At 24.3% G+C, this 18,727-nt stretch overlaps 2 protein-coding genes across 4 annotated transcripts; one reads left to right on the top strand and one right to left on the bottom strand.

The window, feature by feature from the left end:
• The first annotated feature begins 199 nt into the window (after positions 1 to 199).
• On the top strand, positions 200 to 6,141 carry LOC114124061 (heterogeneous nuclear ribonucleoprotein 87F-like). Of its 3 annotated transcripts, XR_003592413.2 has the most exons (11): positions 200 to 438; positions 598 to 731; positions 819 to 939; positions 1,101 to 1,308; positions 1,377 to 1,559; positions 1,826 to 2,056; positions 2,118 to 2,219; positions 2,299 to 2,380; positions 4,478 to 4,556; positions 5,703 to 5,849; positions 6,006 to 6,141. XR_003592413.2 is itself a non-coding variant. In XM_027987225.2 (9 exons), the coding sequence occupies exons 1-8, from the start codon at positions 427 to 429 to the stop codon at positions 2,358 to 2,360; spliced, it is 1,053 nt and encodes a 350-aa protein (XP_027843026.1). In that variant the 5' UTR covers positions 200 to 426; the 3' UTR covers positions 2,361 to 2,380; positions 2,450 to 2,728. The 3 variants fall into 3 exon arrangements, 2 of the variants coding, with proteins under 2 accessions (XP_027843026.1, XP_027843025.1); XM_027987225.2 differs by lacking the exons at positions 4,478 to 4,556; positions 5,703 to 5,849; positions 6,006 to 6,141 and adding an exon at positions 2,450 to 2,728; XM_027987224.2 differs by lacking the exons at positions 4,478 to 4,556; positions 5,703 to 5,849; positions 6,006 to 6,141 and adding an exon at positions 2,493 to 2,728 and having other exon boundaries at positions 201 to 438.
• A 262-nt stretch (positions 6,142 to 6,403) lies between these two features.
• LOC114124067 (repetitive organellar protein-like) lies at positions 6,404 to 16,732 on the bottom strand. Its single transcript, XM_050197137.1, is given in 11 exon segments — positions 6,404 to 6,782; positions 6,880 to 6,975; positions 7,080 to 7,255; positions 7,317 to 11,273; positions 11,276 to 12,329; positions 12,398 to 12,538; positions 12,614 to 12,767; positions 15,474 to 15,582; positions 15,651 to 15,792; positions 15,849 to 16,050; positions 16,219 to 16,732. Coding segments are annotated over 10 exon segments (6,138 nt in total). The 5' UTR covers positions 16,020 to 16,050; positions 16,219 to 16,732; the 3' UTR covers positions 6,404 to 6,644.
• Between the last annotated feature and the right edge of the window lie 1,995 nt (positions 16,733 to 18,727).

Below are 18,727 nucleotides of genomic sequence, written 5' to 3' on the forward strand. Positions count from 1 at the left end.
TAAAAATATAAAATTAATATAATCTATGATATGTATTATATTATATTATTATAATAATATTTAGAATATAGTAATTATTAAACGGAAATGTGTATATTTCCCGCTCTTGGCAAAGATAAATGCATGTGTGTTTTGAAATTAAGTTGTTCACACTGTAACAAGCGTCCGCGTCATACAACATCAACTGGCCACCATTTTGGTGTACCGCACACAGACGCCTACGTTCCAACTACGAGTTATTGACTCTTTTTCCGTAAAACTGTCGTCTGTCTGTCGAGTGTGACTTCCATTTTTGTTTGTGAATTTCATCTTAATAACAAATTATTATTTTTATTCTTATAAATTATTAAATACTTTTATTAATATATCTTGGTTTTATTTGACTATATTACCGGTTTATTCGTATTACTAGCTTCCTCATCAAACATGGGATCCGACGTAAGTTAACCTACCTTATTCCAATCAATGCTTATAATTATTGTATTACTTTATTCGAATCTATAATTATAACTTTTTATCCATCTAACTAAGTAAAAACATATTACATGATGTATTTCCATATCAACGATTTATTACTAAAGTTGTTTTCAATTGTAGGAACCAGAACAATACAGAAAATTATTCATTGGTGGTTTAAATTACACCACAACTAATGATTCACTTAAAGAATTTTTTGAACAGTGGGGTGAAATTGTAGATGTCGTTGTCATGAAAGACCCTCAAACTAAAAGGTAACCAATCTTTTGTTTTATTTGACATTATAACTAGTTTTTAGTCTTCTTATTTATATATTGTATTTTAATGTTTTTAATTGATAGATCTCGAGGATTTGGATTTATTACTTATTCACAATCATCTATGGTTGACCAAGCCATGTCAAATAGACCCCATAAAATCGATGGTCGTGAAGTGGAAACCAAGCGAGCTGTTCCACGTGATGTATGCAATTTTCAATTAATACTTTTTATTTTTTTATATTTTTACATACAATTTAGAAGAAAAAAATTACTTATATGATTTGAAGTTTTCTGTATTTATTTTACTAATTAAATTAAAAATGTTTATCTTAATTTTTAAAATATTTTATTTTATAATCTTAGGATATTGATAAACCAGACATTGCAGCTACTGTAAAAAAAATGTTCGTTTCTGGCATAAAAGAACAATCTGAAAGTGATCTTCTTGACTATTTTGGAAAATTTGGTAATATCACTAATGTAACTATAGTAACTGATAAAGATTCTGGTCAAAGAAAAGGATTTGGATTTATTGAGTATGACGATACAGATTCAGTTGACAAAGCTGTTTGTGAGTAGTATTAATTAATATACATTTCTTCTTAAAATTCAAATTGTAACATGTTTTCTTTAATGTAGTGATCAAAAGTCACCAAGTCGCTGGAGGAAAATTGGATGTGAAGAAAGCTATTAGTCGTAGTGATGGTGCTGGTGGTGGCCGTGGTGGACGAGGCGGTCGTGGTGGTGGCGGAGGCGGTGGTGGTAATAGAAGTAGCTGGGGTGGAAACCCACGAAACGAACAGTGGGGAGGACATCATAACAGTAATTATGAATTTATATATATATTTATATACAATTATATTTTGCATGCATTCAATTTTTAATTATATTCATGAATCTTATATAAATGCAATTTTTGAACTTTTTTATTTGTATTTACTAAAAAACATGTTAATTAAATATTCTATTGTTGTTTTAATATGTACTTGGTATTAATTTGTACCTAAAAAAAAATCAATAAGGTTTCTTCTATTATTCGTAAAAAATATGCTATAAAACTTATGATGTATTCTTTTTTTTTTTAATAGGATCAAATGGCGGCGGAGGAGGATATGGAAATTCTGGAATGGGAGGAGGATATGGCTCTGGCGGCGGTGGTGGTGGTGGGTATGGAGGTAGTGCAGGTGGTTACAACTCAAATTCTGGTGGAGCCTGGCAAGGTGGCGGTGGTGCTCCTCAAAGTTGGGGTAACAATAATCCAGCATGGGGCAACCAAGGAGGTGGTGGTGGAGATAGTTGGGGAGGCTCACAACAACCTAGTAAGTTCTTTCAATTTATTTTCTTAAAAATTATTTTGTCTAATTTAAATTTGCAATTTAGGTAATAACTGGGGTCCAAATCAAAGTTATGGTGGTGGTGGTGGCCCAATGAGGTCAAATTATACCTCTAATAATCGTGCTACACCTTATGGAAACCCAGGTAGTTGTATTTATTAAGTTAATCTATTTATTATACAATATTAAATTTACATAGATTAATTTTGCGATTTTTCTTCATTTAGGAGCTGGTAATGTAAATGCTGGTAATGCTGGTTATGGTCAAAATCCTGGTCGGCGGTATTAATGCATCACTTTCAACTAAAGGTAAACAAAGTTTAAAGCATATTATCATAAATTGAACCCCAATTTATTTTTTGATATTCATATTTTTAGGATTCTAATTTAAAATGGTTTTTTATTTTTTGAAAATTGTTAGGCAGGATCCGAGGAGCAGTCTGTTAGGCAGTATAAACAAAAATAGGAAACTCGTACCGGTTATTTCTATGTATTATTTAAAACCGTTCATGAGTTGGGTAATAATGACACAAGAGCCAGTCATTTGAAATACATTCTCATCCTCGTCTACTGCACATTCAGTTTATTAAATTTATCTAATAAGTACAATAATGACGTGTTTTGTATTGGTAATATACTTTTTATATTTCTCAACTATATCTTTCTTTTGTATTTTTTAATTGAAGCTTACCTAAGTATTTGACATTTTCAACAATTTTGTATAAGAGGAAATTGTGTTTTCACAATTTTTTTATTAAGACAGTAAATTAGGATTTAGGTTACTTAATATTATAAATAATTTCATAACTGTTAGTCTTAATAAATATGTAGAATATTCAGAATGATTTGGTTTTTAACTAGTCTTTTGATTCGTACAAATTAAAAGGTTATTAGTATTTTTACTTATACTTAATTATTTTGAATGGACTTATACAATAGCATTGTTGTATTTTTTCTTACAATAAAGATTACAATCTTAATAACAATGAACTCTGCAAATATTTATTTATGATGTTATATTATTTACCTGGGCATTTGTATAATATGTGTAACATTAAATTTTAATTATTTCAGTTTATGTGTTTTTTGGTTTATTTAAGTTTATTTAGCTATTCAGTTGTGTTAGAAATACACAATATGAGAATATAATACCTTGAAAATATTTAAAACTCTTATATTCCTTTCAGTAATTAGCTTCTTAATGTAAACAGAAATTTCTTGAAAAAACAAATTATATAGGTAGCAATACTATTTCTGTTTCTATATATTATTGGTAAGGTATGAATTTTAAATATTTATTAGTTAGTAAATATTTTTGTGTACATCATTTATGTGTGTATGTTTATTTAACATAATATATTATAAAATAATATATTGTATGCATTTTCTTCTGGTGTCCATTTTTTTAAAATAATAGCTTGATATTTTATAATTTAAGTTAGAATATTGAAATCTAGTAGGCGTAGCTAAATAAAATTCAAAATAGTATTCAATAACATAAAATATCAAGCAATTTAAGTTATTTAGTTTTAAGCTCCTACATACTAAATAAAATTTTATAAATATCTCAAAACTTTGTTGATGTAAATTTTATAATTCTATATGTTGAGTATTGTGAGATTTTTTTTTTAACAATTAAGAACACTAAGAAAAATTATTTTTAAGTTTTTTGTTCTATTCTACTTAAATTTTTATAATATAGCATTACTTCCAAAACCAAATATTTTTTCCTGTTTAATTTTTTTTTTTTTTTTTCTGGAAAATGTTAGCTAAATTAAGTTAATAATCTCATAACCAATCTATCTTTAATCTAAGCATTCTAATTCACTGGTAAGCATTTACATTTGAATATAATTAATGCTATCTATTGGTATAAATTGTTAACATATTTTATGTGCAAGTAATTGAAAAACAACGACATTGAATTTTAATTAGGTTTATTAGAAATGATCCATAGGAATGTTAGCCTGTTAGGGCTTAAGCTGTCAGCAAATGCATTTAAAGCTTTCGTCAATCCACATAGGTGATTCAATTTAGGGAAGCAAACCTCGATTGTCAATCGTAGGTAGGTCATCCAAACATTAAAGGTAAACTGTTTATTTTCCTGTAGGGTTTGTTATATAAATGCTAATGTTTCCTTACCCAAATTGGATTCATATTTAGCAACAAATTTTGGCATTATATTGCATTTTCTCATACTAATATATCATAAATGATTCATGAACCTAGGTAGTTATTCAATAATATAAAGTTTATATTAAAAGTTATTTATAATACTAATGATGACTTAAAACACCAAAATTTGTTGCATATTAGGGGATCTAAGGATATTATAATCTATTTTTTTTTAATATTGAAAATCCTATTCTTTATCATACTAAAATTTAAATCTTTTATTTTTATTAGGGTGGGCAATATGACTGTCAATTGATACATTTTCATCGTGAATGTATTTCTTTGTCATTGATCCTGTCACTGGAAGAAAGTAAGGATTAAGTTTATTTATTCATTTTAATATATTTAATTTAAAAATTCTAGATAAATGGTAACTATATTTAACTGATTTTTTTATTATTATAAATCAATAATACTTATGTCCTTAATTTAACATAATAATAACATGGATTATGTAAATTAGTTGAAAAAATAATAATTTTAAACTAGTTCATATTTTTAATTTTATTACACATTTCAATAAGATTAATAATATAGGTACTTAGGTAAAATGTTCTGTACCTACTTGTGTTATGAATTAACTTGTGCAGCTAAACGTGGAATGCTAAACACAATACTAAGAGTATCTTCATTATTCCAATTATCTACTTTGCGTTTAGCTTAGGTAAAAATAGTAAATTAACTTTTTAGCTAAAACTGATTGTTGGAAACAAAAATTAGCAAATTCATTTAATCAAGAAGCTTGGTCTGACCAAACCGAACAAAAATTAGTTGTCGTCTGAGGTTACTCTTCTATGAGTAACAAGTATACATAGTATAGATTACATTTTCAAATCTATTTCTAAAATTAAATGTTATTAAATAACTTTGTATCCATGAGTTTTTATTATTCTCATATTCGTATTTATGTAAAAAATAAAATTACATTTGACTGTTCTTTATTTAAAAATGTACAGACATTGTAAATTTTAGTGATGTTTATTTTTCTGTTGATATTTCTCTTTTCTTTTATATTGTAAGTATGTGAACTATGAACATTGACCTTGCTATCTTATTTTTTTCAGCTATCAATTGATGTAATTGCAGCAATAGTCTTAAAGTCACTTAAAAATTATTTGAATTATTAACAGTTACTATTTCTTAAAACATTAACTTAATTAAATTTGAGTATCCAATAAATGTCTATAGTCTGTTCAAAATAAGAGTGCATCACTCCTATGTTTGCTGACTGAGTCACTGATCAGCATTAACCTTGCTCCAGAAATAACAACTATACACTTGTCTGGCTGTTAATTGTCAATATCACTTATCCATTTATTCACTTTTGTCTAAAATGTAGTTAAAATTAAAAATAAGGGAGCCTTTCTCTCATTTAGATGAATTTTAAATTGTATTATATCACATTTCAAAATTGAATTCAAGTCTTCATAACCTTTTCATGTTTTATATTTTTCAGATATACTAAGTATATTCCAAATACAAACCATGAAAATCAGCTTATCTACAAGAATAAGCCTTGATAACATGAAAAATAATAGAAATGTTTACAGAACTTGAAAAGATCTTGTTACAGAGTTTTATTGACAATTATACATTGAAGAAGGTAAAATCTAATTTTATGATACAGAATTAATGTTTTATATATTATTATTTATATATTGTTTCTTTATTATCTATATCAAGTTAATATTAAAAAATATTAAATTTGCACAATATCACAGATTAAAAATTTACTTAAGTATTCTATTATTCATTTCAGGTTTACAGTTCATATATTATGAAATATTTTTCAGACTGGTGGTGTTACAAAAATGACTTATATGAAGATAACATTTTTGTAAAGCTAATGATTTTACTTGTGTTTAATTGAGAAATATATAATAGTTTTAATTAAACCTAGTTTTTACTTTACTATACCTATAAATCTTTCAATATCATTAAAGATAAATAATAGTTAATTTTATAGATTATTTTTCAAGTTATTTCATGTTTCTTAAAATAACTAAAAATTTTAAATTTTAAAAATGTTAGCAAAGAATTTAAGTAATTTTCAAATAATTAACAGTTTAAAACACTAATTTATTACATTTTTGGATACCATTTTATCAGATAAAGTTGAAAATAAAAATAAATCGTAGTATAATGAAAAGCTTTAGATATAAAAAAATCATTATAATTTTTGTGTAAATACAATATAAACTTTACATATATAATACATCACTAAAAGCTTAATTGGCTTAAAGATGTAGATTTATTATAAAAATATAATTCAATAGGTCAAAATTCAATTTTTATACCAAAATGAAATACATATTGAAAACTTTTCATACTTTATAAAAATTAATAAATACAAATAAAAAATATTTAACTATTGAGTTGAAGCTAGTGATTTATAATATTAAATTCTACAATGTTTTTCATTGAGTTGCTTCTCGAGTTCTTCGATTTTAGATTTACGATGATGTAACATCATTTTCATCATTTTACTGTCATTCTCAAATTTGGCTATTTTATCAATCATACATTTTTGATCAACCTAAAAAAACATTGGAAAGTGTTGAAACAGTATGAAGTTTTAACAATAATAGTAATAAGTAAAAACTTTGATAAAAGTTTTTTTTATTTGTACTTACTAAGATTTGATCTTCAATGGTCTGAATACATTTATCAGCTGAACTTGCTTTTTTAATTTCATTCAATCGATGTAATTCTCTACGCAACATATGATTCTGCACAATTAAAAAACTATTATTAAATTTATGCAGTGTATTTTTCTTTAGTCAATACTATTAAGATTGTACAAAGATAAAAATAATTTATTGAATAATGTTACTTCATCTTTTGCTCTTTTAAAAACAATTTCCAATTCATGGTACTTCTTTTTGAGATCATTGGAGTATGTTTTAAAAAACAGTTCTAATGTGGATATTTTCGTATTTTTATCCACAATACATTTATTTAAATGTTGAATGTCTTCTTTCAATGTTTTTTCCAAATTTCTAGCAGTTTCTGTCGATAATAAAAATTATAAAACCAATACTTATTTACTAAACCTTAAAGTTACGTTTACCTGATAATGTACTGTACTCATTAAACATTTCCAAGTTTTTAGTTTGAACTTCTTGTAGTTCATTTTTGAGTTGCTTTACTTCCTTATTGTGTTGTATAATTAGCTGCCCTTTATCTTTTCTTAGTTCATAAATGTTTTGCTCGTAACTACATATTTCATCATTTAATTTTTTAATATCATTATTGACGTTTTTATACTGTTTACATTTATTTTTCAATAAATCTCTTTCTTCTGTTAACAATTCAACATTTTTCTTTAATATATCTACTTGAGTCAAAAGCTCAGTTATCTTTTTATCTTTATTATTTATCTCTTCCAACATAGAATCACATTCATTGTCTAAATTGACATTAGCATGTTTCAATTCTTTAATCTCTCCTTCTAAATGTTCATATTTAGTCATTAATAAACAAATATTTTCATAGATTGTTGGCAATGTACCATTACACTTGAGTATTGTTTTTAATTTTTCAGTTATATTATTTACTTCAATTAAATCTTGATCATTAATTTTAAATTTAATTTGATCTTTTTCATTATTTTTATTAACATCCTTTAGCAACTTTTCTGTACAATACATCTTATGTTTCACATTACTTATATCGAGCTGTAGATCATTAATTGTCTTTTCATAAAGATTTCTCATTTCTTCCTTTTCTAAATTATATTTTTCGATCATTATTTCATACTCATTTGTCTTCAATTTAAATTCTACAAGTAAGTGTTTAATATCTTCATCTTTCTTTTCAATAATAGATTTTAGATAAGCACATTCCGATTGAATCTTATTTATTTGATCTTCTAGACTTGAAAAACTACTTTTTTGAACTTCGCATAGTATTAACGATTTGTTATATTGTTTGGTTTGATTTTCAAGTTTATTTTTCAAATCTTGTATAGACTGCTCTGAATTAATTTTAAACTCTTCAAATTCATGTAACAATGATTGATAATTTTGTTCACTCGTTTTACCCAATTGAGTCTTTATTTCTTCTAACTCACTTAAATAATTAAAAGATAGATTCTCTGCTTCTAAAACTTTTTCAGTCAATTCTTTTATCTTTAATTCACTTATAGAGAAGTTGTTTTTTTGAATTTTGAAATTTTCAAGTTCAAGGCTGAGTTTTTCATTATCATTTTCAACCTGTTCTCGCCATTCTTTTCCTTTTTTTATGTCTTCTTGCATCTGTTTGATTTTATCTTCATATAGTTGCTTGGTTTTATTGTGATTGCTAACTAAGTCAGATATTATTTGTTGTTCTTTAATAATTATAAGGTTTACAAACATGTCCAATAAATTAGACAAATCATGATCAATTGGAACTCCTGTAATTTTTCCAGGTTCAAGAAGATTAATTTCATTTATAATATTCTTTTTACCATTCCTTAACTCTAAATTAATATCATAACTATTATCAATTTCTCTTTTAATTTCCTGATTATGTTCTTCAAGTTTAGTATATTCTATTTTGAGTTTGTTTATTTCATCCTTTAAATCGCATATTAACAATGTTTTATCTTTTAGATTGTTTTCTGTTAATGTTAAATTATTAATTAATTTTTCATTTTCATCTGATAGTTTCATAATATATTCTTGAAGTTCATTAATATTTTGTACCTTTAATTTAGTATTCAACAGTTGAACTTGATTTAACTCATTATTTAAATTGCTCACCAACAATATTTTTTCTTTTAGATCATTTTTTATAAATTGTACATCATTAACATATTTATTGTTTTCATCAGATTGTTTTCTCATTTGGCATTGAAGTTCATAATTTTTTTTTTCTATTTCATTTTTAGCTGTTTGGAGAGTATTTATCAAAATATTTTTTTCTTTTAAAATCTTATGTAAATTATCAATTTCTAAACCAATTCTACCATTAGGAGATTCAAATTGAGAGTTGCAGTTTATTTTCCATGTCTCGTCATGTGATAAAATATCATCATCGACTAACATAACTTTTGTTCTAAATCTTTTTTCACTTTGGTTTCCTGATATCATTGCAGAATTGAGTTCAGTTAGTTTCAATTTAATATCATGTACATAATCAACAAGTGGATCAATTAATTGATTTCTAACATCACAACCATCCAAGTATTTTTTATTAATTTTATCATTAAATTTGAATTCAATATTCTGTAATTCCTTTTCTATACCTTCAGTTTTAATGCAAGCATTTTCTAATTCTCTTTGAACGCTATATAATTCTAATTTAAGGTTTTCACAGAGGTCTCCAGACTTAAGTAATTCATGTTCAGCTTCATTCAAACAAGACTTTAGATTTTGTTTAACTGAATTTGCATCCTTTATTTCAATTGTTAAAACATTAATAATTGAAGTCAAATCTTCACATTTTTTTCCTCTAAGTTCCATTTCTTTAGTGACATCAATAAATTTTTTTTGAAGTATGTTTAAGTTACATTCAAGAATTTCTTTTTCTTTTAGAAGTATTTTTTCATAACCAGTTTTTTTGTCCAATTCTGATTTCATTAAAACAATTTTTTCATTTAAATCCACTAAAACATTGTCTTTAAAATCATTAACCCTGATATGAAATGAATCATTTCTAAGAACTTTTTTATACTCTTCATTTTCTGATAATATTGATTTCAGATGTATTATTTTATCTTGAGCTTCATCACATTCACGAGATTTTAAAATAAATTTTTCTTCCAGCCTGTCATATTTTTGCTGTAAACTGGACTCAAGTAATTGTTTTTCCAAGTTTTCAATTTCAATAGATTTAATTTGAATTTCTTCGGTCAAATTAGATACTGTAATGGTTTGATGTTTTAATAATGATTCAATATCACAAGACAAATTAATAAATTCTGTGTATAAATTATGGTAATTCAATAAATGTAGTTGTACTTCATCTTCTAAATTTTTTTTAATTTCTTCATGATATTTCGCGATAAAAAAAAACTTTTGGTTTATTAGATTCAAATCTTTTAGAAGTAATGATTTTTCTTTGATAACCAGTTGTAACTGATGTTGAATCTTTATACTGTATTGACCTTTATCTTTCATATTGTTTACCATAGTTGAAATTAATTCGATATTTACATTTTCTAATTCGGTTAATAAATCTGATTTTGTAGATAATTCAGATTTTAATTGATCGATTAAAACAACATTTGATTTTATTTCATTTTCCATACTTTCTATTACAGTCTGAACTTCATTTTCTTGAACTATAGCATACTTTAATTCAATAGTTTTATCTATAACATTATTTTGTATTTCATTTTCAACATTAATTTTGTTTTCCAGATTTATTTTAAGTTCAGTGATGATTTTATTTAAATGATCAGAATTCTTAAATTTAGTTAAATGTTCTAAATTAATATTTTCTAATTGTCTAATTAATTCATTTAATTCATCAAGTGTAGATTTAACACATTGGAGTTCATATTTAAACTGTTCCATGGTAGTAATATTGGATTCATCCTTTGTATTAAAAACGTCGATTACTGATTTTAACTCATCAATTTTAATAATAGCATTATCCATTTCTACCAAAACAATCTTTAATTCATTATTCAAAGCTTTTTCATTGATTAACTTGTTTTCTAATTTAGTTTTAAGTTTTGTAATAACATTGTTTAGTTCATGAATTGCTTCTAAATAATTACAAATTTTTGCTTCTGATTTGTTATTTTTTAATTCATTCACAAGTTTAGATTTTTCTCCTAATTCAAATTTAATAATATCAAGTGCATTATTTAGTTTTTCATTAATAGTATCATTATAGTAAGTTTTTGTTTTTATTTCTTCAATTGTTAATTGTAAAATATTAACTTGTGAAATTGCAATTTCTAACTCTTTAGTTTTTATTATTAATTCATTACGAAGTTCATTTTCATTCTCAAAATTGCTTGCAATTCTTCTTTTTTCCAATTCTTTATTTTTTAAAGATAGTTCAAATTTAGTATCATCCAATTCATCTTTGATTGTTTTTCAATTTTAATATGATTTTCAATAAATGTATTAAGATTTTTGTTCAATGAATTTAGTTTTTCAATTTGTAGTTTTAATTCATTTTTAGTGTCATTACAGGCATTAAGTTCTTCTTGGAGATTTTTAATTTTTAATTGATTTATCTGTACTGTTTCAATCATATCAACACATTCAAATGTTAATATATTGAATGCTTCAATACTTGATTTCAAAAATGTGTTTTCTTCTATAGTTTTAGAGAATTCCTTTTTGAATTTCTCCATTTCTGTACTAGATTTAACTTCAAACGTGGAAATATTTTGAAGAATATTATCAATATTATTAAATACAAATGATATTATTTCACCGAGTTTTATATTTGATAAGGATAATTTTTCCTTTAAAATTAAGTTCTTGTTGGACAGTATACCAATCTTGTTTGAGTTTTCTTCAAAATGTTTTATAGCAAAATCAATTAAACTATTCATATCAGAATTATCAATATTTATCTCAGAACTGCCATTGAAATCTTTGACAGTAAACATAATTTTTTCTTCAATTGCATTTAATTTTAATCTTAATTCATTATTTTCTTTTTTTGTGCTATTCATTTGAATATTAAAATCATTTGTTATTAATTTAAAATTATTATTTTCATCTATTAAGTTTTGATTTTGTTGTTGTAATTGTTCTACTGTATTATGAATGTGTTCTAATAGTTGAACCAGTCCCAATATTTTACATTTTTTAAGACTGAAATAGCCTTCATCAGTTAAAAATTGAATAGCGCAAGGAACTGATTTAACTTCTGCTACATAATTTTGAAGAAGAGATAATTCATTAAAAAGTGAACATTGTTTAGACAATTCTTCATTTAGTTGTTTGTCTTTATTTGACAATTGTAATTTCAAATTGTCTATTTCATTAATATATGTATCATTCAATTGATACATTTCTTTAATTTTCAATTCAAGTCTTTTAATTTCTTCTTGCTTTTCTGCGATAAAGTTATCACCTAATATAGATTTGTTAGTTTGATCTTCTTTAGATTTTAACTCTTCCTTCATTTCCTACACAAAACAAATACAAATACCAGCATAAAAATTAATTCTTTGTGTCAACTTGTTAAAGCATTAACCTGAATTATAGCTAAAAATTCATTTTCTCGTTTCTCAAAATTAATTTTTTGTTTTTCAATAATTTTTTCAGATTCGTTTTTTTCAGTTTGAAGAATGTCAACTTGCTTTCTCAAATTACTTAAATCTTTTAACTGTTCATTCTATAACAAGATAATAAACATCAGTATGGATATAGGTAAAGGATGTAATATCATAAACAGTTATTGGTTACTCACATTATCATAAAACATTTGTTTTTCAAGAGTAGTGAATTCTCTTAACTCATTGTTTTCCTTTATACTAATTTCAAACAAATGCTTGTAATTATTTACACGCTCTCTTAAAACTTTTTTAGGAGTTTCACAAACACTGAGTGGAATTTTGGAAGGTCTGAAAAAATATTTTATAATAGAAATCATAAAATATAAAATTTAAGCTAAGGTTAATAAGTTACAATAAAGAAATCAATTACAGTAAAATCTTTGTAATCCAAATATTCAACACTCTAATACATCCAGTAATTTGACTATATTTTATTTTTATTTTTTTGTTTATAAAACCATAAAATTATTATTGTAAACGATAAAACTAAGTACTCACTGATTAAATCCAAATAAATATATTAGATATTTTAATAATTATTAAATATCTAAATTGAATTAATAATTTAATATTTTTTAATAAGGTTATTAATTCTTCAATATAAGTAAAAATGAGTTTTTATGTGAACTTCCAAAAATTTGGCAGTACTCTGGTCTGGATTACCGAGATTCTACTATAGTTAGAGCACTGAAATAGAAGAAAGAGAACAGAGATAACTAACAGTATACCATAGGACAATCATTTTAAAGAAATATTATGACGATGAAGAATTAAAGTAGAGTAGAATAACAAAGCAGAAGGTAAGAAAATTATTAATCAATTTGATAATAGGTACTACAATCATAACAAAATTCTAGAAATTGAACCAACAATTCATGAAAATAATTGTCCATATCATAGGATTCTATACCACCTAAAAACAGGTTTGTTAATCATTGAGTCAAGAAGTTCATATTCTTTAACATTAATTTTTATACATTTCTATCCTCCGAGTTTTTTTTAGCATAACATGTTTTTACACTATTTAGATATGAATTATGGGTTTTAATACCTATGATCTATCATTATTTATTAGCTAATAATCATCTATAATACCTAAGTATAAAAATAAATAAAATACTATGGATAGTAATGAATGTGACGTCAAAGTCCTCCACATTATTTTTTATCAATGATTAAGGCATGTAGTGTGAACCCTTAATTTTTTTTTTAGTACTTCACAACTGTATATAAATGAAATGTATTTTAACACTATAGGGCTCTAAGATTATTAGTGATAAGTGATATGCACCTTCCCGATTGAATCATGTGTCTAATTATTTCAAACCAGTATTTATAAATTGTTGTAAAATTGTCAGTTATTTATACAATTTTATGAATGAAATATTTAATTTTTGTTAATACTTAATGTTTATGGAATTTATATCTATGATTTATGCCAAATGAATGATATTTTTGAAAAGATAAAATTATGTGTATTTCAAAAATGATATAAAAATTTTGTAGCAAATTATACTTTTTTGGAACAATTTAAAAATGTTTTTATTATCTTTTTCTTAACATGATACAAATTTCAAAATAATTTAACTCTTTTTAAGCTATGTATAGAAATTTTAAATTTTTTTATCTTTTATTAAAATTATTCTCTAAGTAAAATGCGCAAAAATTTTATACAAGATTCCACATAAGTTGTTTTTATAGATATATAAAAATATTTAATTAAAATTGCTTACAACATTTGTCAAAAACCATAAAAATTTACAAATTATAAGCAGTTGAAAATTGAATACTAATTTACATTATTTATCGGTTATCGCGACTACCTAACCAAATAACTGTAACCTTGGGGGCATTTGTTGGTAAATGCTGAAATGTTTTTTAGTTTAAGTTAAAGATAGGACTGCATTTTAAGTTATATAAAAAAATAAGCAATAAAAGATAAGATAAATCAATACAATTTTCAAATACATTTTCAAAAGGAATTAGAGACCAGTGTCGCCACTCAGACATTTAAAACAAAAGATTTGCTACGCAACACTACTTAAGTATATCACAGGGTTAAAAAATGATGCCCATAATTTTGCTAACAACACTTATTAATTTTTTTTAAATTGTGTCATATAAAGAAAGGTATAGTTCATACTGAAAACAAACTATAAAAATAAAAAAGCATAATTTTTTTCATAGATATCTAAGCTCAAATTTTAACAAAATTCTGTATCAATAGTCGATATTCATTAATTGGTTTTAATTAAAAACATTATTCTTGACATTTTAGTGATTAAGAATTTTTATGCGTATAATTTTATTATATTTTATACAAACAATAAGATTTGAAAGTACAATGTTTTGAACAAAAATTAATTAATTACCTACTGACTGTATAACAAATACTAAAATAAACACTTATTGGTATCATTAATTATTGAATTGTGGTATTATAGGTTCATAAACCATCTCTGCTCAGAATTTTTTTTGTGTGGAAAAATAATACATCATTGAATTCTAATTAAACACATCCATCAACCATTACAGTGAAGCACTGGATACTAACTTATTATTAAAATTTTTAATATTATACAGTTACAATTTGTTAAAATTGGTAATCAATATGACAATATCAAATATTTTAAAGTTTGATAATTATGAAATACTTACATTAATTATAATTTATAATATATTTAAAAATTGTTAGTATATTTACTTAAAGGAAAAAGAAAAAATAATCAAGACTAGATTACCATAACTACATAAATTGTATAATAAACCTTACCATGTGTTGTATGAAATGTTAAGACAATCTAATTTTAGATTTTAAGTTTTTACATTTTTTTAATTATATCATAGATTATTAATGATCTTCTTGAGACATTTAATATATTATATAATTTAATTGTTAAATAAAAAATGTTGTTTTAATGTTTTTATTACAAAATCGTTTAACCAAGCAAAGCAGGGTAACTCAATAAATGTATTAATATTATTAAGACTTACAAAGATAAATTATGTTCAGTATTTTCGTTGTTTGTGAATTCAATAATTGCAGTGGGATCTTTTTCTCTTTCAAAATTCCATTCAAAAGATTCTAATGGTGTTTTAAATTCTAAAAAATATCAATATAAATAATAGGTAGTCAATATTAAATATATATAGAATAACATAATTAAAAACCTTCATTTAGGCATCCAAAGTTAGCTAATGATTCATTTGGTTGATGTGTATTATCATTTTCTTCAATAGTTTCAAGAATATTATTAGAAGAAAATGTATTATCGAATTTTCCACTCCAAATTCGTCTTTGTTGATCACCTTTCTAAGATAAAACATATAAGGTGAATAAACATAAAATTAAGTGTTAACATAATTTACTTTATTTGATGGTTGATCTTTGTTAAGCCCCACAGTTGATGAGATCATATTATTTTGCAAACGTAGTAAATGTACATTTAATTCTTCATTTTTCTGTTTTTCTTCTGCATACTTGTATTTAAATTCATTTAATTCATCACTTTCCAATTGATTATGTTTTTTATCTTCCATTTCTTTAATTAATGTGTTGTTAGATTTGTGCCTGTTAAAGAGTACACTTGTACTTTTAATAATTTTCACCAACTTTTTATGGTATTCCTTAAGACTTAAATTTATTACAAAGAAAGAAGACTTTTTACAAGCTTCAATTCAAAAATGTTAATTTTAAAAAAAATATATTGAATAAATCATCATAACACTCATTACTTACACATCTATAATACTAATGGTGTGGATTTTATTTTATCTTAGTCAGTGCATGGCAGTGTCGCGGTGAATTCAGTGAACACTATCATATAGAATATAGAAAGAACATAACTGTTTATAATTATAAATCTTCCGTTGTTTATAAAGATAGGTAATAATTATATAACTTTTGAATAATTAAGACTAACCACTAATTATTAAACTATAAAATCAATCTTAAACCCAACAGTCATTGATCGCAGTGACGCAGTCCATAAACCTATTAATCCGTAAAAGAATTAAAGATATGACCACCAAAGATTATGAATTATAATCTAAAAAATAATAAGTTATTTCCATTTTCATTATAAATATACTAACAAAAATCTCAATTCACGACCGCGAATTTCACTAATTCCATAGTGGAATTTCCTTTTGTTTATTTGCTATATTGTTATAAAAATAACAAGGTAGGCTTTTATATAGGTACAAAATTTGTATCTTTTAATTGACATAAATTATAATTACAAATCCAGTCAATTCAGATCATTAATAATATTGCAATTTAAACAATATTTATTTAAATAGTTAAATAAATATACAAAAAGAAATACAAAAAGCTTTTGTTACTACTATTTTATTCGACTGTTTAACTTTTAGGAGTAATTTTTCTATTTTAGTGGAGTTTAATTTATCTGTATTCTGTACCATACTACCATTAAGATAACAAAGTTACCTAGGAACCTTTTATCACAGAATAGATTATTATAGAATATTATTATGTTATAATTCATTACCTACATTGGCTACATTATAGTTATTGAATTTTATAATCAGAAGTTGTTTCATTTATTTAAACTGTTGAGATAATATTATAAGCATACGAGACACGAGTTAATAGTTTAGATATACTAGCGATACTACTATACTAGTATACACTATACACTGTACTACCAAGGGGGTCGTCCCAACTCCAAAATCACATATTATTTCATTGTCAGTTAAAAATTAATCATCTATTGTTATCAAATAAATTGTTGAAAAATTATTCAGATTTTACAACTATAATTATAAATAATTCAATACTTATATAAAAATATTTATAATGATCAGTAGCGTATTTTCAATAATTTCTTGGGGGGAGTTTTCAAATTTTAAAAATCTTATCTGGGTAACACAAATTGCAATTAAGATAACGCAGCGATACTCCACACCAAAATAACCCAACTAACCTGTCTTAGATAGTTATAAAGACAGTCTACATTTTATCTAAATAGTTAAATTATTAGAAAACCCGTTATAAAATATTTATTTAACATTCAGTAACTTTTTTTTGTCCTGAGGGGGGGTTAAACCCGAAAACCACCCCCGTAAATATCCGTGGATTGGTTTTTTTGACAGGGACGAAACGGCGGGGGCGAAACGTCCGTTTACCCCCGTAAATACGCCACTGATAATAATTAATAATTATTAATTAGTATTTAATACTCAGATTTTAATTCCATAATTTTTTTTTTTATTGTAATCATGTAAATGTAACCGTAGCCCGCGTAGATATACTTGAAATTTTCTCCAAATATTTATATTATCATTTTCTTTACATGGTAATGGAATAATTACAAAATATTTTAACTTTTGAGCTATTATAAAATACATTTGAATTTTTTCATTTTTTTTTTTTTACTTTATTTTTAAACAGACGTTACTTATAAAAAAATATTCGCTGTACTTGAAAATTGAATACAATGTTTTTCTTATATTTTTGATTTTCGATTTTCAATTAATAGATACCTAATAGATATTGAACATACCTAACCCTAACTAAATAATAAATATTTTAGATTCTGAGTGTATATTCTGATACGGAGAGATGAATATGATACGTATAAGATGTAGATAAGTATACGACAAGTTGTCGATAAAATAGGATTGGATTTGGTTATCAAATTGAATATTATTTGTATTTTAGAGAGGTCAAACTTAAAAACACCTATAACTTATGTTTATAAACAAGAAAAGCAAACCAAGAATCAAGGAATAGGTAATAACAATTTGCATAACAAATTTTCGATAAAATTGATTTTGTTTTTTTGTTGTAACTCAAAAATACTAGATGTGACTACCTAATACCTATATGTGATACCGTAGTCAACAACTCGTGTTTAATAAAATAATTTTATAGTTGATAGGTACTTGGTATTTTATACAAATCAATTTTACAAAAAAATCTTGGAAATATTCAAGTATATATAAATATATAATAATAGTTTTTAATCAAATATTTTAAATCAGTTTATTATATTACTTTATCTATTTATAGTTTACTATTACCTATTTTATTTAAATTATTAAATTGAATTTCTTTTAAAATGTTATATTTTAATATAATACTAAATAGTTAATGCTAACTAATAAATAATAATATTAAAAAGAAATAACATTAACAATGTAATTTTAAGTATCTATAATGACAATTTTAGTTGTGCACGATTTTAACATTTACATCTTTTTTTGGGTGTTAACAGCACAAAAAT

Source organism: Aphis gossypii, chromosome 1, assembly GCF_020184175.1.
Source record: "Aphis gossypii isolate Hap1 chromosome 1, ASM2018417v2, whole genome shotgun sequence".
Lineage (NCBI taxonomy): Eukaryota > Metazoa > Arthropoda > Insecta > Hemiptera > Aphididae > Aphis > Aphis gossypii.